General features: G+C 48.4%; 1 protein-coding gene across 2 annotated transcripts in view; it reads right to left on the reverse strand.

Annotated features, from left to right (window-relative positions):
- Positions 1 to 13790, reverse strand: part of ERI1 (exoribonuclease 1) — a 29574-nt gene extending 15784 nt beyond the window's left edge. Inside the window, exons 1-2 of one of the 2 annotated variants that reach the window (XM_032794129.2) lie at positions 11605 to 13790; positions 10916 to 11091 (exon numbers count right to left, since the gene is read on the reverse strand). In XM_032794129.2, coding sequence (XP_032650020.1) covers positions 10916 to 10968 — 53 coding nt within the window. In that variant the 5' untranslated portion in view covers positions 10969 to 11091; positions 11605 to 13790. Of the gene's footprint in view, positions 1 to 10915; positions 11092 to 11162; positions 11184 to 11604 lie in introns of those variants that run through there. The other variant, XM_032794127.2, reaches the window with a different exon arrangement.
- Positions 13791 to 23873: the final 10083 nt, after the last annotated feature.

Here is a 23873-nt window from a genome sequence, read left to right on the forward strand (position 1 = left end):
CATGGAGCCACATGCCCCTCCTCCACCCCCCCCATCAGGGCGTATTGACCCCTTCCAGGAGTGGTGTGGGGCCAAGGTAGGCAGGGAGTCTGCCTTGGCCTCACTGTGCCCGCTGCCGACCAGGAGCTGCCAGAGGTAAGTGCTGCCCGGTAGGAGGCCACACCCCAATCTCCATCCCTCAGCCTTCTCCCGGAGCCAGCACCTCATACCCCTTTCTTCATGCCAAACCCCCTCCTGCACCCACAAGCCCCTCCCAGAGCCAGCATCCCAAACCCCCTCCTGCACTCTAAACCCCTTCTTGAACCTCAAGCCCCAGCCGAGTCCCCTCCCAGAGCCAGCACCCCTCACCCCCTCCTGCACCCCAACCCCTGCCCCAGGCTCAGCCCAGAGCCCCCTTCCACACTGTGAACCCCTTGGCCCCAGCCAAGAGCCTGCACCTCCTCCCGAACTCCAACAGATGTTCTCCAGTTCTTCTTGTAAATTTCTCTGTAGCAGCTTTACGTGTTGGATATGCCCCTATTCACAGATGCAATGTGTTCAATGTTGGGAGACAGGCTGGGCAGACAGCCAGGGAGACAGGCAACTGCTCAGAATGCCAGCAACATACCACGCAGAATTGGGCTTGCTTTTTACCGAGTTGCTTGTAAATAACTTTGTGGTCATGTTATAATTAATGGAGCTGGAAGGGAGTCTCTTGCAGTCTCTTGCGTGATTGGCTTCCACAGCCATGGTAGCTTGTTGCCAGGTAGGCTTGCCACTTGTTTTTGATTAGCTGAGCCTGGGGCCAGGAGCCAATCAGAAAGCTTCAAGTATCAGAGGCGTAGCCATGTTAGTCTGGATCTGTAAAAGCAGCAGAGTTCTGTGGTACCTTATAGACTAGCAAACGTATTGGCGCATGAGCTTTCGTGGGTGAATACTCACTTCATCGGATGCATGTAGTGCAGAAAGTTTGAACAGTAAAATCAGTAATTGGCTGAGGCTCAGCATGTGATATGTACTGTTCTCCGTACCGTCTTCCCTGGTAAGGGCAAAACAAGTGTCGTAGGTGATTAGGTGGTCTGTAGCAGATCCCTACCATGACACCTCCCTTGTTTTCTTACCCCTTTTATCCTTACCCAGAGACTTTCAACAAGTCTGTTTCCTACTTCCATCTCAGCCTCAGTCTAAGTACATAAGACAACACCTCCCTCCCCTTTCAACCCTTTATCATAAAGTAAGAAAAAAAATCAATTAAAAAAAATGTCCTTAACAAGTGATCTTTAAAACAGAAATACAGTAAATGTAATAATATCATCTGTTAGGTAAAGCCTCAGTTCAAATGCAATTGTAAGATCTGTAACTTGTATCATTAAGTTCTGCAACCTTTTCGCAGACTTTGTAACTTTAGTTATTGTTAGCATAGCCTTTTAAGTTTTGTAACCTTTGCAAGCTCTGCGGCCTTTTCAAGTTGCCACTTGTATGAACTTCCAAGCTTTGTAATATCCCATCTCTCAGAGAGAGTGTGAACAAGGGAGCGTATGTGGGACTGGACGGAAAGGAACTGCAAGGAGAGAGGAGCCCGGAGCCAGGAGTGTCTGATATAATCTGCCCTGAGAAGGTAGTCATGAAGTGCTGAAAAGAAAAGAAGAACCTGGTATGCATGAAAGGAACTGGTCTGGGAATGCTTCTCGGTGATGGACACAGGAAGGAAACTCAGTGTACGTGACAGGAGCAGCCCAGTTCCAAAAATAAGAGCAAGAAGGCATGCACACAAGCCCCTGCTTCTTGACCCTCTCAGTAGCCTGGATTAATGACCAGATCTACCATGATTCGGCTTCTCGGCCTCCATGCTGTCTCCAGTAACTCTCTGCCTGTGTAAGTGTGTGGGTGCATGAGGATATGAATGCAGTGAACGTGTGCGTGTATGAATAAGCTCCATCTCTTTTCTATCTGATCTAACAGCGGCACTGTAAGAAAACTAATACAAGTGTGACCCTAGGTTGTTTTTTAGGGGAACCTAGGTAACATTAGTGTGGAGTTGCTGGGGAACCCCCCACTGATAGGGTACACCAGTAGAAAGGAGCAACAAGGAGTAGAGAGCGCATGCGGCACCTGCTCCCCCTTCCAGGTACACTAGTGGAAAGGGAGCAAAGAATCCTGTGGCACCTTATAGACTAACAGACGCTTTGGAGCATGAGCTTTCGTGGGTGAACACTCACTTCGTCAGATGCATGTGCATCTGCATCTGACGAAGTGAGTATTCACCCACGAAAGCTCATGCTCCAAAACGTCTGTTAGTCTATAAGGTGCCACAGGATTCTTTGCTGCTTTTACAGATCCAGACTAACATGGCTACCCCTCTGATAGTGGAAAGGGGTGACACGGAGTGGAGAGTGCGTGCGGCGCCTGCATCCCCTTCCAGGTACACTAGTTGAAAGGGGTGACACGGAGTGGAGAGTGCGTGCGGTGCCTGCTCCGCCTTCCAGGTACACTAGAGGAAAGGGGTGACACGGAGCGGAGAGCGCGTGCAGCGCCTGCTCCCCTTCCAGGTACACTAGAGGAAAGGGGTGACACGGAGCGGAGAGCGCGTGCAGCGCCTGCTCCCCTTCCAGGTACACTAGAGGAAAGGGGTGACACGGAGTGGAGAGAGCGTGCGGCGCCTGCTCCCCCTTCCAGGTACACTAGTGGAAAGGGGTGACATGGAGTAGAGAGCGCATGCGACGCCTGCTCCCCTTCCAGGTAACGCTAGAGGAAAGGGGTGACACGGAGCAGAGAGCGCGTGCAGCGCCTGCTCCCCTTCCAGGTGCACTTGAGGAAAGGGGTGACACGGAGCGGAGAGCGCGTGCAGCACCTGCTCCCCTTCCAGGTACACTAGAGGAAAGGGGTGACACGGAGTGGAGAGAGCATGCGGCGCCTGCTCCCCTTCTAGGTACACTAGATGAAAGGGGTGACACGGAGTAGAGAGCGCGTGCAGCGCCTGCTCCCCCTTCCTGATTTTGGGCATGATGCCGCTGTTTAGAAAGAGAAAGAGCCCCCCCCAAATCCACAATGGAGGGGAAAGTGGCAAACTTTTCCCTCCTCCTCCTCTGGGCACACTCCAAGGGTGTTGACCCATGGGACCCACAGGTAGTTTCATCAGGGGACATCATGGTAGAGGTAGAAGATACGTAACAGAAATATTGTGAGTTTTATCATCCGGATTCAAAGACTAAGGATCGGGCGGTGGCATGGTTGTTGTGGCAAACTTGTGCTTGGCAAACTGCTAAAGCTGACTATAATTCTGAGACTATGCAAGTGAAGCAGGAGTTGGAGCAGGTAAAGGCGGAAAGGGATATGTGGAAGGCAGAGGCACAAGCGGCAGGGGCAAGTTGTCACCAGCTAGCAATCTCTGCCGTCAAGGCTACGGAGAGAGATGAACAGGCCGAGGAAGAGAGGGAACAATCTAAGGAGTTGGAGGTCCAGGTGGAGTGTTTGCGGGGATTGGTGTTAGAGCAGGGGACCCGTCCGGGTGGGAGAGCAGCAGGACCCCTGGGACTGGGGACAAAGGCGCTACTCCGATATGACCCCGGAGACTGGGATGGAGACATATGGTATGATCTTGATCCGAGATGGTCACCAAATTGGCTGGGAGCTTGGTCCGCCCCGGTGGCAGCTGTGCAACAGTTAACTTTCCAGCACAGCCCCCCAGCCCAGGGAGGGAGCCCTGGACCAGTAACAGGGGTAACCATGCAGGAAATAGCCTTGACTCCTGTGGAGATAACTTTTCTGGCTCAGGGGTTAGGCCCAGCCAAGGCAAGCACATTCTCAGAATCGGCCTATCAGTTTCTGATTGCTATAGAGGACCAGGGATTAAACCCAGAGGAGTTTAGGAAGCAGCTGAGGACGGCATCCATAGTACTGGGGTGCGATATGGGAATTGCATTATGAACACAGGCAGCTGGACGGTGGCAGTCCCCGTTTGCGCTGGTTTGTAATTTGGCTCAAGGAGAGGCACTGCAGGAGGTTAGCCATCAGCATGCAGCAGGCTCTCCTGCTCCAGGGGAGGCCCCTGACGTTTTTGTGGAAAGAACAGTATTAGTGGGATTGTTAACTGGGAGGTATCTAGCCCGCGCCCAGGGGGGAGCGATCCCCAGGACCCTGTCCGAGATTGTGGTCCCAGCCAAATTAAGGTTTATTGCAGCAATGTTGCCCAAAGATGTTCAGATGGCTATGGGAGTGTGGAGGCAGGGAGAGCCCTTAGATATATCACACCTTAAGGAAGTGGCGCACCAGGCCACCAGAGTGGTTGGTCAGCCCGGAACTGGGGTGCCTGCTCCCATCGCTATGGCCGCAGCCCCAGCACCTAGATACAGGCGCCCCCGACAGGACACCAATCGGCTCCGAATGCAGTTGTAGATGGCCTTGAAGGACCAGGGGGAACCCATGGGCCAATGGGACAAGAAGTCCACAGAGTCCCTAGCACTCCGCGGTATTCAGCTAGGGTTGAAGCCCCTAGAGCCAGGGGGCGATATCGGGAAAAGAAAAGCAACCTCAGATTAGGGGGGCCCCGACTCCCCGAGCCCACTGGGAGAGGGAAGCACCCAGGAATGGACCTAGGTGGGACCTCTCCAGGTGGATTCGGGAGGAAGGTTGTGGGGGCGCCTTCGGGTAGGGGGGGCCACATGAGCACCCTCAGACATCTGAACTAGATTTTGTGGTGCTGGTGGACACTAGTGCGGCTGTCTCACTGCTTCCCTTCCTCATGCCAGGAATGCCAATCCAAGGAACCATTGAGATCCAGGGATTTGATGGTCCCTTGGCTGAGGGACAAGTGTTGGATGATTGATCACCCAGGTGGGGAATCTCATTTGAAGATGGCCCTGGATTTATAGCCCCACGACTACAGAACCAATTTTGGGCACAGATTGCTTGCGGGACGGAGGAATAGTGGTTGATTGTGCTCACAAAGGTTTATGGAGGACCCCAAGGAAAGACTGGACCCCTGAAGTAAGGCAGGGAGATTCCGGATTGCTAATTTGTAGTATGCTGGGGGTGGCGGTAGTGACCAAGGATAGCAGGGAGGAGTGGAGGAAATGCTTTCCCCAGGCATGGGTGGCCCACAAGCTGGACTGCGGTAAACAGACCGGGGAACCAGTGAAATACAAGAACCAGCGGTCCCCCAACAGAAACAATATCCTATCCCCACTGTGGCACGCCGGGCTGTAGCAGAGATAGTCAGGGAACTGGAAGGACAGCGAGTAGTGAAAAGAATGACTTCCCCCTTTAATTCCCTGATATGGCCCGTAAGGAAAGCTGACGGTGTCTCATGGAGACTGACTGTCGACTATCAGAGGGTCAATGCGAGAATCCCCCAGTAGGCGCCAATAGTCGCAGACATGACCCAGGTGTTACAAGACATACCAAGGGAAGCTAAAAGTTTTTCTGTAATGGATTTGTCTAACTGTTTCTTTGCTATCCCACTCGAGGAAGGATCGCAGGACCGATTCGCGTTCCATGTGGATGGAGTACAGTATTGCTTTATCCGCGTACCCCAGGGATTTCATAGCGCTCCTGCTATTGCACATAAGGTAGTGACCCAAATGTTAGAGCATCTCCCTCCAGGGGATAAGGGCTGGGTGGTCTCACATGTGGACGACATCCTGATCATGGGAATGGACGATGCGGATGCCCGAGGGAGGACTGAATGAGTACTGGAGTTGATTCAACAGAATGGCATAAAGGCGTCCCTGGAAAAGGTACAATTGATACAACCACACGTGGAGTACCTGGGGGTTACCCTATCGGAAACAGGAAGGTCTATTAGTGAACAACGATAGTCAGCATTGCAGAATCTGCCAGCCCCCTCAGGATTTGAGAGGCCTACAGGCCATATTAGGGGCTTTTAATTTTGTAAGAGCCCACATCTGGGATTATGCGTGTATTACCAAACCCCTTTATAGTCTATTGAGGAAGAAGGCCCAATTCCAATGGGGCCCGGAACAGGAAGCAGCTTTCGGCTAGTTAAAGCAATCTTTGTTGCGAGCAGCGACACTGTGACCCGTACAGGTTCGAAAGTCCATATATGTGAGGAGCAAAGAATCCTGTAGCACCTTATAGACTAATAGACGTTTTGGAGCATGAGCTTTCGTGGATGAATACCCACTTCGTCAGACGCATGGCATGCATCTGACAAAGTGGGTATTCATCCACGAAAGCTCATGCTCCAAAACGTCTATTAGTCTATAAGGTGCCACAGGATTCTCTGCTGCTTTCACAGATCCAGACTAATTCGGCTACCCCTCTGATATATGTGAGGGTCGCCACCAGTCCTGAGGCATTGGCTGTGCTGTTGTTACAAGCGAACCCATTGCAGAAAACAGCCCCAATAGCATTTTATTCATGCCTTTTAACACCAGTGGAGCAAAAGTTTGGCCCATGTGAAAGGGAATGTCTAGCAGTAATATGGGCGCTGAAAGTAGGGGCAGCGGTAGTGGGAGATAATCCAATTATTATTCAAAGCACTCAGAGCCCCTTACAATATATATTGTCAGGAAAACCCACCCATGCAGGAGTAGGTAACCCAAGGATGGCTCAGTGGACCTTGGCCTTGGTAAATCGAGGGGTCCAATACCAGAATACCCCAGGTTCTGGGCAACTACCAGGAGTCTTCCTTCAGACAAAAGGGGCAAAACATAAGTGCCCTGTGCCAAAGACCAATCCAGTGCCAGCGGGTTGGGTAACCTCAATAGAGCAAGCACAGAGCCTAACCGCACCGGCCAACATTTACTTTTCAGATGGGGCAGCTTGGGTACAAGAGGGAAAAAACCACATACAGAGCGCAGTCATAAATCTGGAAGATAAGTCAGTAGTGTGAGTTTGGCCCCAAGGGTCTGCATAGCTGGCTGAATGAAAGGCATTGGTGGAATGTTTAACGCTGTGGGAGTCATGCCTGGCACCCTTGGTGGTCTTTTCAGATTCTCAGTATGTGTTAGGAGGATTGACAAAATGGATCCACAATGAGCCAGTAGTGATTAGAGAAGTGCTGACGAGAAGGAGTTGGTCCATCGTAAGGCCTGGGAGGGTGTGCACCAGTGGGTCACTGCTAACCCTAATCAATTGTTAGTAGGATATGTAAAATGTCATCACAGTGCAGACTCGTCAGTGGAAGCCCTTTTTAACAATAAAGTGGATGGGTTAGCAAGAACCCCTATGGTGGCTGCTGTCACCACACAAGGGGCCCTACGTCGGCAGTTGAAGCAAGATGGACACCCAGAGGATCACCCGAGAGTAGTACCAGCACGGTGGGATAGACAGGAAATTATATGTTGGTCCCATGTGTTGGCCCACGAAGGCGTGGAAGGGACTCTGAAACGAGCTAGAGACATAGCCCGCTGGCCAGGACAGTGACAGAACATGACCAATTGGGTACAAAATTGCCTTACATGTGCTGCTTTTAACCCACGCCGACCAGGGGAATCCGAGGATCAGCTGCCTTTAGGTCATCAGCGAGAGCCTGGAGGTCCATGGGTTCGCCTCCAGATAGATTTTATTGAAGGTTTACCACCCGGGGAAGGAGGATGTACCTCGCTTTTGGTGATAGTGGACGCATTTTCAGGATGGGTAGAAGCGTTCCCCATGAAAACCCACAGTGTCGAGAAAACAGCTAAGGTTCTGTTCAAGATCATTTGTAGATATGGATCTCCTGAGGTAACTGATTCGGACAGGGGACCCCAGTTTGTGTTGGCGGTCTGGAAGGCATTGTTGGATGCTTTGGGAAGACAGTGAAAGCTGCATATTCCTAGGCACCCTCATAGCTCTGGGCAGGTGGAGCACATAAATCGTACTATCGAAACAGCCTTGTCTAAAGTCTTGTCAGAGAAGTTGGGGGTCTGGACTAAACGTTTGCCTTTAGTGTTAGCCGTAATCAGGAGCAGATCTCGGTACAGAAGCTCAGTGACGCCTTTCCAATTAATGTTTGGACGACCAATGCGACTTATGTGAGCACAATCGGTCCCCTCCCCATCTGACCCCACCAGTCCGGAACTGATCCAATGGTATAAACTTCTAAGGGAGGAATTTCCTCAAGCTGTTCAACTCATGCAGCAAACAATGGGACAGGCTCAGGAAAAAAATGGACAAGGGGCGACAGAAACCACCCACCTGGCAGGTGGGTGATCAGGTAATGTACATGAAATGGAACACTAAGCCCCTCCAAGCAAGGTGGGAGGGGCCATTTACTATTTGTAATAAGGGAAGTGATACACTGTTTCAAATTGACCGAGGCCCCCAGGGGAAGTGGGTCCATCGGGGACCGCTCAAGCATATAGGGGGGATGACCTCGACTCCACGTTCCTCTCTACGATAGCCTACAGTTTACAATATTTAGGTCCTTGTCGCAGCTTCTGTTTTTTTTAGAACACCAGAAAGAGCTGGTACCAGCTGAAGAACAACTGAAATGTACCATGGTGCATCATCGCAACAAAACTTCTATGTTGTCTCACGTCCTGTGTTTTATGTTTCATGTTTTATGTTTGTCTTGTAGCGCTTGTCTCATTGCTAGCATTATGGTGTTTGGGAAGAGGGAAGATACCATATTAGGCAAGGAATAGCAGCAAACTATTCTCACAGCCTTCTTTAATTCCAGCTAGAACCCTCCCTCTCCTTAACCCTCTGTCTCCTGCCAAATTGTCAGTCACATACCTATCCCCATGGTGGCCACTTCCGTCCAAACCCCTGTGATAACTACCCCCTTTGCCAATTGTTTACTTTCCCACCAAATGTTCTGATTTTCATCTAAATGTTATACATGAAAAGGGCTGTTTGACACTCATTGTTACATCCTCCGGTCAATATTCTGATATGTACTTCTGTTATTGTGGACATGCTAGGTGTAATGAAAATCCGGAATTGTTCCGGTAGTTAAAGCACTGGCATGAATGAGCCGAGGCACGCCATCCTCCTTTGGATGGTCACCACAATTTGGGGTGACCAAGGGACGGGAAATGTTAGGTAAAGCCTCCGCTTGAATGCAATTGTAAGATCTGTAACTTGTATCATTAAGTTCTGCAACCTTTTTGCAGACTTTGTAACTTCAGTTATTGTTAGCATAGCCTTTTAAATTTTGTAACCTTTGCACGCTCTGTGGCCTTTTCAGGTTGCCACTTATATGAACTTCCAAGCTTTGTAATATCCCATCTCTCAGAAAGAGTGTGAACGAGGGAGTGTGAATGAGGGAGTGTATGTGGGATTGGGCGGAGAGGAACTGCAAGGAGAGAGGAGCCCGGAGACAGGAGTGTCTAATATAATCTACCCTGAAAAAACAGTCATGAAGTGCTGAAAAGAAAAGAAGAACCTGGTATGCATGAAAGGAACTGGTCTGGGAATGCTTCTCGGTTACGGACACAGACAGGAAACTCAGAGTACGTGACAGGAGCCGCCCAGTTCCAAAAATAAGAGCAAGAAGGCATGCACACAAGCCCCTGCTTCTTGACCCTCTCAGCAGCCTGGATTCATGACCAGATCTACCACGCTTCGGCTTCTCGGCCTCCATGCTGTCTCCGGTCACTCTCTGCCTGTGTAAGTGTGTGGGTGCATGGCGGTATGAACGTGTGCGTGTATGAATAAGCTCCATCTCTTTTCTATCTGATCTAACAGCGGGATTGTAATAAAACTAATACAAGTGTGACCCTGGGTTGGTTTTTAAGGGAACCTAGGAAACACCATCATTAACATTTTCCAATTTCCCTGCCTTCCAAATTACGCATACTTTATGTTTTGTACTTTTCAAGAGCTTAAAAGATCCTCTTTATGGAGTGCAATTTAAAAGATAGTATCCAGACAATATCTGTTGGCAGCAGTAGAAGCAAGAGGGCGCACCATTAGGGAGAAAGAGGTAGGGGAACCAAGCCCCAGTTGGTGTTCTCCCTCCCAGTACTCCTGGACCCTGCACTGTGTAGGGAGACCTCCTCATTCCAAGGCCCATGGGCCCTAACCATGTAAGACTGGGGAACAAAAACTGTTGAGGGAGGGCCACGGAGAAACACAGCCAACAAGAGCAGAGAAAAGCAGAAGCAGCTGGGACTTTTGGACAGTAATGATTTTTTCAGTCTGGTTGCTTTTTTCACTTTTTAGTCTAAACTTTCTTTCTCTTCAGCCTCACTCCACCTGTCTTCTATGTTCCCCTATCACCTGTCCCTTTCACTCTCTGTTTAGCTACTTCCCTTCCATCAAAGCCTCACTTAAAAATATCAAAACAAAACGGCCAAACATCCCACGCCCCCTACACACAGCACAGAACCAACAGGATGCCAGCAAAACATCACACTGTTCACTTGATTGTATGTTATACAGCCTCCCTGTAACACTTTATCTTCTCTATTTAGATTATAATCTCTTCATGGCAGGGGCTGTTTCTTACTCTGTGTTTGTTCAATGCCTAGTACAATGGGGCCTTCTTATGGATGGGATCCCTTGGTAATATTACAATATAAATAATAAGTACATTTTAACTTAGTTTTCTAAACGCTGAATGTTTTGAAAGACTTTCAGAACCCTTAAAATTTTTACAGTTCTTTTCTTCGAAAAGATGACAGAAAACATTTCTTAAGAACCTTATAATTTACAATATCTTTCTACCTAGTTTATGAATAAACATGATGGATTAGAACAGCGGTGTTATGGGAACGAGGGTTAGTAGGCAAATTCTGCTATACACAACTATGTGTAGGTCTCACCAAGAGTATATTTTTTTTCAAATGCTGTCTGATAATAGAGGCTAAATTTACCACTTATATACTATGGAGATGGGATTATGGAAAACCTTAAGATAAATATTTTTTAAATTAATATTCAGATTACTGAAGACTTCCCCTACTTTACTACAGCAATTTTAAAGCCAATCAAATAACAGCCTTGGCAGTCCTCAGAAATGATTAACAGGCTTATAACTAAATCTTACCTGGTTTCGAGTTTGAATTCTGCAAGCTTAGCTCTGAGCTCATTTCTACTCATTCTATTAATGTAACCATTGGTCACAGCAATTTCTTTGTAAACTGGGTCACTGTAATCACTTGAACTGGAAGTGCAATGTTGTCCATTATTTTCTTCGCCATCAAGTCTACAATGCTGCTTGCCCTAGAAGAAAAAGTCTGCAATTAGTTTAAAAAAGCTAAATGGAAGTTAAGTAAATTACAACTGACACATACCTCCATCACCAAAACTCAATGTAGCACCATGCAATTTTCCTCACGCATAGTATGTATTGGTTTATATAGCTGAAAATACATCAATATGTCAACTATCAGTTTTGAAAGGCCATTCTGTCTCCTTCCCACCATATATCTTTACAATATATAGATCACAGAAAAAAGAAGAGACTGAGATTTAAAATTATTTTTTGGTATGATACAGGGATGTAAAATATTAAATGTTAAACAGCAAGCATTAGTCTTACCGTTAATCCACCCTAACCATTAACCCCCAGCCCCAGGCCGGCAGGATTGGCCCCAGCCCCTCTCCCTTTAATCGATTAACCAGTTAAATATAATTTTAATCGTTTAAATGGTTAACTTTTTAAACGATATTTCCATCCCTAGTACAACATACCAATGGGGAAAGATAGTGGGAGCAGACATTTGTCACACTTACGTGTAATGAAAGTGCCACTCCTCCTAGAAATGTGAGCAGTCAAAGGCTTAGCTGGATAAGGGAAAATATAAGAGTTTCTATACCAATTTTGACCAAGATTTGTTGGCAAATGTGTAATAGTGTATAAAGTCAATATGACAACTAAGCTTTATAGTTATTCTGTTCAGGAAAGAAGCTGCAAATTCACATTTCATTCTACCACATCTCACTTTAAATCACTGTATCTAGGTGGTCATCTATACTAAAGGCTATTTCACCCCAAAAAACTATTCTGCATTTTTGTACACATGATGCATTGTAACTTTTTCTGAAATCTTCTCTGATTGTCAAGTTTGAAAGAATCTACAAGCTGCCATTTACAGATGGTTCTTCCAGCTCAAGCACATGGACAGCGTAATATGTAAGCTTGCCATCCTATTTTCTATGCCATCCTAGAGACGATATCAGTCATCAGAGCTGTCAGAAAGGCCAGTATCTGCCACTGGCACTTAATTCATGTAACTGTTTTGATTCCCACTGCAGGTGAAGTATACACTTTGGTGCATTATCTTAGATCACATTTCTCTTTGAGGCTTTGCAGAGTTTTGATGTGAAGGATGTGCCCCTCCATATTATAATCCACCCAGTTTATCAGAAATACATCACATTGTGCAAGAGACTAACACCAACAGCAATGGATTCTACCATTTGAACTCACTGTACCCCAAAAGTGTTCACCAAGCATCTGGCAGTAGTGTCAGCCCACCTGAGAAGACCTGGTATTTGTGTTGTGTACATGCATCTCTCACTGACTGGTTAATCAGAGATTATTCATCCCAAAAGATGCAATATGCTTTCAGGACAGCATCAGGACTTTCCCATCATTGGGCATAAGACAAACTTGAAAAGTTCACTTTCATCACTATGTAGGCAGTGGAGTTTATGGAGCAGTCCTGGATTACAAATCTTCTAAAGCTATCTCCCAAAGGGCAGATTCCAGACCATGCTCAAAATTATCCTTGAGTTTCAGGTAAAACTCTCTGAGACAACTCTCTGATTTTACTTTGTACTGTTAGCATTCATGCATATAATATTACTGCTCTAGTAAAAAGTGGCTAAGATCACTGCAAATTTGGCCAAGAACAGTTCATCAGCCCCATCTCAATTGCATGGATCTCCATACACCCTGCAGCTGTGCTCTCCAATTGAGACATTGTCTAAAACAGAACATGTTTTCAAAGGCATCCACTTCACTCCAACTCCATCATTTCCTTGGATAACAGACACTTCAGGAATAGACTGGGGAATTCACTTAGGTCAGTTCACAACCCAAAGCCCTGGGACAATATGGATAGCACTTAAAAAATATACAACATTATAAAAATGACATTCACTGACTGATTTCTTTATGTAAAATATGAAATTGTTTCTAAATAGCGAGGTGACTGCTCTTCAATGAAAACCAGTGCCCTGCCAAGTATTGGGATTAACAGAGAAGACATTTTAAACAACACAGAACCAAAATTTGAATACATTTTAGAAAAGGTAAATCAATTGCACACAGAAATGAAAGCATAAAATGTTTTAGCTGAAAGAACGTGCCAGGCTTAGGGCCTGTTGGAAAAAACAGGGGGTTGGATAAAAAAATAAAATATTTACTGCAGAAGACTCAGCTCAAAACACATTAGTAACAACTCTATCAGGTAAACTGCAGGATTTGGGAGCACTGTTGTGGAACAACAGCCATATTTTTCTTGCATTTTTTTAAATATACATGCAGGTCTCTGCCTTAGCCAAGACTGTCACCCACCGCAGGGCACTTCTGTACAGAATTTTTTTTTTATTTAAATACATTCTCTTGTCATCCAGTTCCTTCAGAAAGCAAGACTAGCCTAATTTGACAAGCATCAAAGGGCACGGACGTTGATCTATATAACAAGTGCAGACTGTGCCTTCTGAGACACTTTTCCAGTCCCCCAAGCACACCCCTCGCTCCAACCACCCTGCAACAGGCCTCCCGGCGCACACCTGCCGTACCGCCAACCCTGTCACGCAGCAGCTCCAACTGCACTTGGACCCTGACAAACGTTCCCCTTCAGGGGCCTGTAGTCAGGATCAATACGCAGTGACACCGGAGCCTTTTCTGCGTCCCGGGCCGGCGCCCGAGCGCACCCACCGCGTGAGCGCAGACAAGTCCCCCCACGCAGGGCTCCCACGGCGGGAAGAGCCCCCACCCCCACTGAACGGGGCTGTGGCTGCTGCGCTGCGGCCAGTCGCACGTGACGGCGGTTAGGACCGTTGGGACAGGCGGTCCCGAGGGCTCCCCGCGCGCGGGCGGCTCTCCCGGGGAGGGGGAGGGGGGGGGGGGAGGGGGAGGGGGAGGGGTGGCCCTGACGTTGCTGTTACCGGCGGGTCAGCTCACGCCGCCTCATGTCGTCCCTGCGGGCCGGTTCTCCCTTCTGCGCCTCCATCACGCCCGCCGCGCACCACCGTTCAGCGCCCAGCGCTCTCATCTCGGCGGGCGCCAGAAGGCGAGCCGCCGCTCCCTCGCGCCCTGGCTTCACGCAGGGGCTCCTGGAGGTGGACGTCGCCACACGCACGCTCCGCCTCTCCGCGCGTGGGTATGGGGGATGGGGTGGGCCCCAGCGCGCGCCGGGTGGTGCCAGGGAACGCCCTGCGTGAACCACTGGGCCCTGCTCCGCCCAGACACTGGGTCCGCCCCGGGCGGTGCCGCAGGCGCTTGCGGAGCAACTGGGCGCTGGAGGCTCTGCCCTGCGGCCCGTCTCAGCTGCAGGCAGCTCCCCCGCCTCAGCGGCGCGCAAAGCGGAACGAGCCTCGGCCACGCGGTGGGGCGCATCGGGGAGGAGGCGGCCAGGCGGGCCGCGGTGGGCGGCCTGACCCGGCCGGGCAGTCACGGCGGGCCGCTTGGGTCGCAGATCGGCGCCGTAGCTAGTCGAAACCGGCGGGGCAGGGCGGCCCCAGGCTGCGCTCAGCGGGCCTGCTGCGAGGTTCAGCGGGAGAGCGTTCCTCCCCGCAATGCCACCAGCCTAGCTGGTCTTCGGCCTGGTCCGCGCTGCGGGGCCTACGAGCTTGCCAGATACCCAACCTGGGTACGGGTACTGGAGCCGATGTACCTTAGGCGCTCATTCTGCTCTAGACGCTAACGCGCTTAAACCAATTAAGTCACGTTAAAATCGCTTTACTGCATCTGTCCACACAGGAGGCCCTTTGCATCGATACAAAGAGGTCTTAAAACCGGTTTCTGTCGCTCCCCGACGAGAGGAGTTAGCCTGTATTAATCGGAATTGCCATCTCAGATTAGGGTTCGTGTGGCTGCAAATCGACGGTATTGGCCTCCGGGTGGTATCCCAACAGTGCACCATTGTGACCCGCTCTGGACAGCAATCTGAACTCGATGCACTGGCCAGGTAAACAGGAAAAGCCCCGTGAACTTTTTGAATTTCATTTCCTGTTTGCCCAGCGTGGAGCCTGATCATCACGGGTGGCCATGCAGTCCCAAATCCAAAAAGAGCTCCAGCATGGACCGTAAGCAGGAGATACTGGATCTGATCGCTGTATGGGGAGACAAATCTGTTGCTCACAGCTCCGTTTCCAGGCTATGATAGACAGAGGCCACAGCACAGTGCTGTGTGACAAGCGTAATGGAAAGCCAAAGAATCAAATGGACGCTCATGGAGGGAGGGAGGGGGGACTGAGGACTCCAGCTATCCACACAGTCCCCGCAGTCTCCGAAAAGCATTTGCATTCTTGGCTGAGCTCCCAATGCCTGAAGGGTCAAAAACATTGTCCTGGTGTTTCAGGGTATATGTCGTCAATTTACCCCCTCCCCCCCCCCCAAGAAAGAAAAGGGAAAAAATCATTTCTCACCTTTTTTCAATGTCACCCTATGTCTACTGCATGCTGCTGGTAGACGCGGTGCTGCAGCGCTGAACAGCAGCATCCTCCCCTCCCTCCCCCTGGTGGCAGACGGTACAATATGACTGCTATCCATCGTCATCATCAGCCGTGAGTGCTCCTGGCTGGCCTCGGTGAGGTCGGCCGGGGGCGCCTGGGGTAAAAATGGGAATGACTCCCGGTCATTCCCGGCAGATGGTACAGAATGGCTGGTAACCGTCTCTCATCATAGCAACTGGGGGCTGAGCTCCATCAGCCCCCCCCACCCCCTTCATGTCTAAAGAAAAGATTCTGTACTGCCTGGACTATCATAGCAGCGGGAGGCTGGGCTCCTCCCCCCACGCACCCTTTAATGTCCTGCCTGGACTATCATAGCAGCTGGAGGCTGCCTCCCCCTCATTTTATCTCACTAAAAAGTCAGTGTTTCTTATTCCTGCATTCTTTATTACTTCATCACACAAATGGGGGACACTGCCACGGTAGCCCAGGAGGGTTGGGGAGAGGGAAGCAACAGGTGGGGTTGTTGCAGGGGCACCCCCTAGAATGGCATGCAGCTCATCATTTCTGTGGGATCTCTGGGGCTCTGACACGGAGCGGCTGTGCTCTCTGGTTCTCTAGTACACTTGCCCCATATTCTAGGCAGGACTGACTCTATTCTGGAGTTGCTAGGGTAAAAGTTCTCCGACGAACGTGCACGTGCAGCGCATACACCTACTGGAATGGATATAAGCAAGCACTCGAAGAAGAACTATCATTGCCAATTTCCAAATGCAAACTGTGCAAAATGACTGATAACCATCATCTCATCGCCAATTTACAATGGCAGATGGTGCAATAGGGATGGTAAACGTCTCTGCTACCTTGCAAAGGCAAATGAATACTGCTCTGTAGCACTGCAGTACCGCATCTGTCAGCAGCATCCAGTACACATACGGTGACAGTGACAAAAGGCAAAACGGGCTCCATGGTTGCCATGCTATGACGTCTGCCAGGGCAATCCAGGGAAAAAGGGCGTGAAATGATTGTCAGCCGTTACTTTCACGGAGGAAGGACTGAGTGACGACATTTACCCAGAGTCACCCGCGACACTGTTTTTGCATTGGGATCTCAACCCAGAATTCCAATGGGCAGGGGAGACTGCGGGAACTATGGGATAGCTACGGGATAGCTACCCACAGTGCAACACTCCGGAAATCGACGCTAGCCTCGGTACATGGATGCACACTGCTGAATTAATGTGCTTAGTGTGGCCACATGCACTCGACTTTATACAATCTATTTTACAAAACCAGTTTATGTAAAATCGGAATAATCCTATAGTGTGGACATACCCTTAGATTGACTTTCTTCGCATGCTCACGGCGTGGGATCAATGGCTGCGGCTCTCCCGTCGACTCTGCTTCCGTCTCTCACCCTGGTAGAGTTCCGGAGTTGACAGGGAGCGCGTTTGGGGATTGATGTATCGCGTCTAGATGAGACGTGCCATATCGATCCCCGATAGATAGATCACTGCCCACCGATCTGGCAAGTAGTGTAGACCTACCCTTAATGGGAGGAGCCCTCCTGTGGACATAGTGCTGTCTAAACCAGGGGTTAAGTTGGTTAACTGCATTGCTTAGGGGGTTTTTACACCCCTGAACAACGTAGTTATACTGATGTAAGTTTATAGTGTAGATCTGGCACCGAACTGAGCAAGTTTAACCATCTGTGCATAGAATTTCACAGCTTGTGTAAAAGTGAAACTGTACATCTGAAAGCACCAAAAGCGGGGAAGGATTGTTTCCCCCCCTCCCTCCAATCTTTACCCATTCTGACATTGACCCAAAGAAATGGTGAGAGCTGGTATGTTTCTAAGGGCATGTCTACACTTAATATGCCATAGCGGCAGTGTACCTATATTGATGGGAGGGGTTCTCTTGGCAGCAGAGGTAATCCACCCCCCAGAAGACAATAGGTTGGTGGAAGAATTCTCCCACTGACCTAGCACTGTCCACACTAGGGGTTAGGTCACTGCTCAGAGATGTGAAACTTTCACACCCCTGATAGATGTAGTTAAGCCAACTTTTTAATTTTTTAGAGAAGACCAAGCCTAAACAGCTTAAGTACAAATAAGAGGGGTTTGTGAGTTATAAATTCATAGCTTTTTTCACATCTGAAGGAACTAAGTTCTGGATGTCTACACAAACAAGGGAAATCCCAATTTTGAGACACAATATTTGTAAACCTTAAAATATAACTACCTTTTTGTTGTTAAATACAGAGAATAAAATAAGGCTTTTGTTTTATAATTGGAATTTATGAACCAACATCTCATCTAATACTAAGCAGATTTGGTTCATAAAGACGGGGAATAACTGTTCTGCCTATTAAAAGTCCAACTCTGTCTATTACTTATAATTGTTTATGAAAGATAGGAAAAGGTGGAGACAAACAGATGGGTACAAACTGAATTGTTTAAGTTGCAAGAACAGTGCCAAGTTTGTCATGACAATGAGCTGAATGATTCTAGACATGGGAGGAAATGGATATAACTGAAATGTGTTTGATTGGTTTGTGTTAATGAATGAGGGTGCTCCACACACTTCTTGGACATTATTTGGGAGTCACTGAGGTGGACAGGGAGACTGGAAAAAGAGCCCTTTACTATTATAGTTGTAAAATATTGCTTTGGGCCTGTGGTGTCATTGAGGATCCAGCAGCACCCCAAATTGAAAACTTTTTAAATGAAAGAAGGATAGGAAGGACAATCACTCCCCTTTCCCTTAACACACTATCAGTGTCTCCCTTATGTCCAAACTAAGCTTCTGCCAGCTTGCCTTTATCTAAATATTGCTCTCTGCCAGGCACTAGGAAAGCAAAGATGCTGCACCATTTGGGTTTGATGGAAAAGAGTCACAGAACTGTGTGTGCTATGTACATCTTGATAGAACTACAGCCCCAATTGTTTTATTATTTTCCTCAGCATGACATACAGGAGGGGCAATCAAAATCAGCCTGGCGGAATGTGCATGAGAACTGGCTCTGGACAGATAAGCAGTTGATCAAAATCACATTCTCTGATCTCTTGGGGCCAAGTCCTGTTTCCACTGAAATCAAAAGGAATTTTACTATTGAGTTCAATGAGAACAGGCTTTGACATTTGGAGAGGAAAGAAAAAACACCCAAGCAAGGGTATGTGAGAAGGTCAGCATGTGAGAAGGTCAGCAGACATCTGATCTTTGTCCATTGCAAGGCAAGGGAGAAATCAGCAGTCAGTGAGGCTAGAACAGTCTCTGTACCATATCCAACTCATAAATCCATCTGCAAAAGATCAAGGAAATATGAAGGCTTCAGATTACCTTACAGTCCTCAGTCCCTTGGTTAGAACACTCCCATTAATATATGTTCATAGTCCAGAAGCTAGAGCAGGAAAGAGGCAAAATGGAGATTTTTTGAGGCCAGGGCCTTTTAGCTTCTGCCAAAAGTGCCAAGTAAAAGGAAATCTGTTCTCACTGTGAAAGATGGTGTTTGGAGTCACATGGGCAAGTTACATATCCATCACCCCCACCCATATTCAAGTTAGAACGTTCACAAAAAGTCAAGTGTAGACAGGCATTTTCCAGGGTTCATTATGAGCTAAGTGTTCGTTAATGGTCCATTCAACTTGACTTGTCCCTTCATGTGCTGGCTGAATATCTAGTGGGCATTACCACAGGAGCAAGCAAAAGTAGTAAACGTAGCTAATATTTAGAACTTCAGATACTAAGATGAATATGCATGCATAGAAATAGCATAAACATAAGTACTAGCTATTTCACATACATTTCCCAAAAGAGATGATGAAAAATCACACCACGTACCTGAGACCCTATGTGCCAGCACCGTGCCCCACTGGAGTTTTGTTATCTGTTATGTAACAACAGATATGGAGCCAGTGACATGACCTTGTTTAGCCTAAAAGGGCAAGGTTAATTTTTAGCTGTTCAGGTATGACTGCACCTTTAGTCAGCGAGGGCATACTGGCTGGGACACATTCAGGTTAATGGGCTTCAGTGTTCCTTTGCAGTTAACTTTTCAATGTTCATAAACCGGCTATGTGCTGAGGTGATTTAAAGCATAACACAGGTTTTTAGGTTTGCAAATCTGTGAACCTCTGCGTCTTTGAGGTTTTGTTGTTACAATTTTTTTTATTTATTTATTTTTTTGCTGGTCATAATGTGGGAGGGTCTCCTCTCTGCCCTCTGCTCATGGTATGTATGTGTCTTGTAGCTCTCTTTTGAACACCAGTTGGAAGGATTTTTTTTGCTTGTTTCAATAAGTGTGAACTGATTCTTTTCTCTTAGAAGGCATGTAATTTTTTCAGGTACACACTGTTTAACACTGAAAACAATTGGGGCTATTAAACTTCCTTCAAATTCCACAGAAAATTAAGTTCAGCTATATTTTCCAGTACAGTGATGAAATAAATGGGTGTTTGTGTATACAAACATCAACATGCTTAGCTACTCAGTTTCCCCCCAAATATGTAGTATTTCAGTCTGTTTATGTGGAATATGGGAGTTGGGTGAGGAGCCATTTCAGCACATGTATGACTTATTAAAAGACAAATTTTAAGTAGAACCGTATCCTAAACTGCATTATGGTATTGTAACCAAACATTAATATATATGGAGATATACCTATTTCATAGAGCTGGAAGGGACCTTGAAAGGTCATTGAGTCCCCCTGCCTTCACTAGCAGGACCAAGTACTGATTTTGCCCCAGATCCCTAAGCAGCACCCTCAAGGATTGAAGTCACAACCCTGGGTTTAAGCAGGCCAATGCTTAAACGACCGAGCTATCCCTCCCCCATTTCAATGGAAGAGTCAACTTCCTTTATTGGAACAAAACAGACTCCTGAAACTCTTACCACAAAAGTTGTCCACAGTCATGCAAATAGTCCCATTGTGATCAATGGGACTGATCAAATGATTAAGGTTTTACAGGATTAGGTTTCAAGTTTGTAAATTGTTCTGGATGAAACTGACAATGCCTCTGCTGTCAGATGAGAGGGAGCGTCATTCAAATAAAGGCGGGCAGATGTGTGATAAGTCTTAGCTCTGTTGCTAAGATGAGGAACATATTTTCAGCAAAGTTCTTGGCAGATTCCTGAGGCAGCTGGTTTAAGGCCATCAGTGTCCGGCATTATAATCTTCACTTATAGTTCTCTCATCCATAAAGCTGGAAAATGAGGCATTTGTTTTCTTTCTGTTGCTGCTCCAGTTCCAGTTAACAAAATGCTTGTTAGACTAGTTTGACTGCAAAGAAGAATTCTATGTACACCGTGGACAACACCTGGTTCCTGTAAGGCTGGAGAACTGGCCTGACATCAGAATCCAAATATCCTCTGGTCAGTGCAAGCAGAGGCATTCCTCTAATGATCTGGACTTGATGTGATGCAGTATGAATGTCATGGATAATTCAGACCAATGGGGAGAAACAGAATAAAAAACACTGTTTAAACACCTTCTGTCCCTCCACACCCCTCCCCTCTTGAGGGCTCCTGACCAACTTAACACAATACCTATGCTAACAAACTTAAACAAAGGCCATATAAAGAAAGAATGCCCTCCCTACCTGCAGCCCCACCCCTCCCCTCTGGAGAGGGGTGCTAGCCTCAAGTCTTTCCGGTACCTGATACCCTCTAAAAATCTCTTGTCAGTACTGCATACTGGAGGGTACCGCTCTACTTGCACTATTGCTTGGGAGCCTGCAAGCCACCATGACACCATTAGGCCTGTGTCATCCTGATCCTGAACGGTGTCCAGGTCAGCCTGGGCCAGAGAGAGGGAACTGATGACATTGACATCTCCACCAGCTTCAGGTAGCTCCTGAACTGCACCTAGAATATGGGATTTGAGTTCCTGCTCTCATCCCCTCATATGCAACATCTTTTGCAACGCTGCTGTGAGCCCATGATAAGTGAGGCAGCTAAATGCAGTACCTTACACAATGCGGGTACAAGTCTGTCAGGTCTCGAAGTGCCTGCTAAGAATGTGTGTTGTGCCTGTGTTTCTCCAGCACTGAGGTTGCAAGGAAGGGTATGTCTATAGTGTGGAGACTATACCTGTATAGCTAGGTGTAACCCCATAGGGCAGATGCAGCCTACTTTGGGGACCTCAGAGGCTGTACTGAGTGTTATGAGCAGCTTCAGCCAGTCTGAGTCTGCCATGTCTGTGTTCTCCTCCTGCTGCTCTGCCAGGTGCCTTTGGTGGGTCAGAAAATGCTGCAGGAATGTCCACCAGCGTCTCATGGAAGCTCTGCCCCTTTCCTGAAACAGGAGTGAAAGCTCAAGCAAGAGAAGTTCTTCAAATGACACCTCCTCAATATTGCTGGGCATGCATAGCCAAAAATGACTGCTCAGCACGCTGTATTGGCAGACTGCTCAAACTTCCTGGAATTGGGGGCAGGGAAATGACACCATCAAGATTTCTCACATTTTACCATGAACAAAGAACCAGAGCAGCCATTTTTTGGGAGGGCATTAGGAAGTCTGAGATATGGTTGATTGAAGTACACAGCCCCAAGTCCAGTGTGGATGCTGGAGCCCTGGTTTAGAAAATCCTTAACGTAGGGTTACCAGTCAGTCTAGATGCTCAAACCCTGGGGTCTCAAACCCTGGATTTGCAGACTCTCATTCCACTAACCCTGGGCTTACATTGCAGTTAGACATACCCCTTCTTTTCAGAGCAAGAGGGGAGCCTGCAGGATAATCCCATGTCACCTCAGAATCTCTCCCTGCTGGGGGAAATGTGTTGCACCTCACTGTCATCTTCACTTGCTGTGGCCAAGGAGAGGGCAGGCTGTTCTATTGCAGCTATGTTCTCTAGGCCAGAGGTGGACAAACTACAGCCCACGGGCCAGATGTGCCCGCAGGACCCTCCTGCCTGGCCCCTGAGCTCCTGTTCTGGGAGGCTTGCCCCAGCCTCTCCCCCTCTGTTGCCCCTTCCCCACAGCCTCCGCGAGTCATGCCGCCAGTGCAATGCTCTGGACAGCCAGGCAGGGCAGCTGCAGAGCCCAGCCTGCCCTGATCTCTGTGCTGCATGGTGACGTGGCTGGCTCCAGGCGGGTGGCACAGCTGTAGCGCCACCAGCCACCGGTGCTCCAGGCAGTGTGGTAAGGGAGCAGGGAGGGTTGGATAGAGGGCAGGGGAGTTCAGGGTGGTGGTCAGGGGGCAGGAGTGTGGATAGGGGTCAGAGCAGTCAGAGGGTGGGGAATGGGGGTGTTGAATGAGTGCAGGGGTCCTGGGGGGCAGTCAGAAATGAGAAGAGAGGTTAGATGGAGTGGTGGGGGACAGTCAGGGCTGGGGGTTCCAGGGGCAGTCAGGGGACAGGGGGGGTAGATGGGGCAAGGGTCCTGAGGGGGGCCATTAGGGGGTGAGAAGCAGAAGGGGATGGAGGGGAGCCAGGCCACACCTGGCTGTTTGGGGAGGCACAGCCTCCCCTAACTGTCCCTCCATACAATTTTTGAAACCCAATGTGGCCCTCAGGCCAAAAAAAAGAGTTTGCCTGCCCCTGTTCTTGACTCTCTAGGAAAACAGGAGCCAGCAAGAAGAGCTACTGGAAAGAAGTTGGAAGCTGCTGAGAGACCTGACCACAGAGAGAGGAGTGGACCTGACTGACCAGAGCTGATGGTGACAGCAGAAGCAAGCAGCAGCTGTGACGATGCTGTTCTGGTGGGACCAAAATGAGAGTGCCAGTTCAGGACCAATTGTTCAAACAGGGCAGTCACAGCCCAAGGCTGGGGTTTTTCCACCTCTAAGGCAAACCAAACCAGCCAGACAAAGAGGACTTTGGTCTCACCCCACTGGCTAACCACAAGCCACACAAGCAATTCCCTTAAACGCTGCAATTTCCCAGTATTACCACCAGTCCCACTCATCCTGGGGATGAATGGTTATGAAAACCAACACCCTAATAAAAGAAAAAGATTCTCTCGATCCCAAAGAATCAAGGCCCAGACCCAGGTCAATTCAATATGTTTATTAGAGAATATTTAAATAAGGATGATACACAGGGTTTGGCATGTCAGTCATTAGTCATCGGGGGCAACACACAGAGTATGAGGGGACGCTGGTATTTGGTTATGGGTTAGCATATAGTACATACAGTCTGTAATGTCCCCAATGCGGGTATCGTTGACGTGTAATTGGGTGTGACAAAGTTCTCCTCTACCTTGGGGGGGGGTCCTGCCTTATTGGCAGATTTTTCAACCTCAGTGACTTCCCTCTTGCAGAACCGACAGTTTGGGTCAGCTCTCCTGTGTCTGATCAGGAGTTGGGAGGTTCGGGGGAAACCCAGGCCGCCTCTCCCCGGGTTTCCAGCCCAGGGCCCTGTGGATCGCAGTTTTGTTCTAT

Source organism: Chelonoidis abingdonii, chromosome 5, assembly GCF_003597395.2.
Source record: "Chelonoidis abingdonii isolate Lonesome George chromosome 5, CheloAbing_2.0, whole genome shotgun sequence".
NCBI lineage: Eukaryota > Metazoa > Chordata > Testudines > Testudinidae > Chelonoidis > Chelonoidis abingdonii.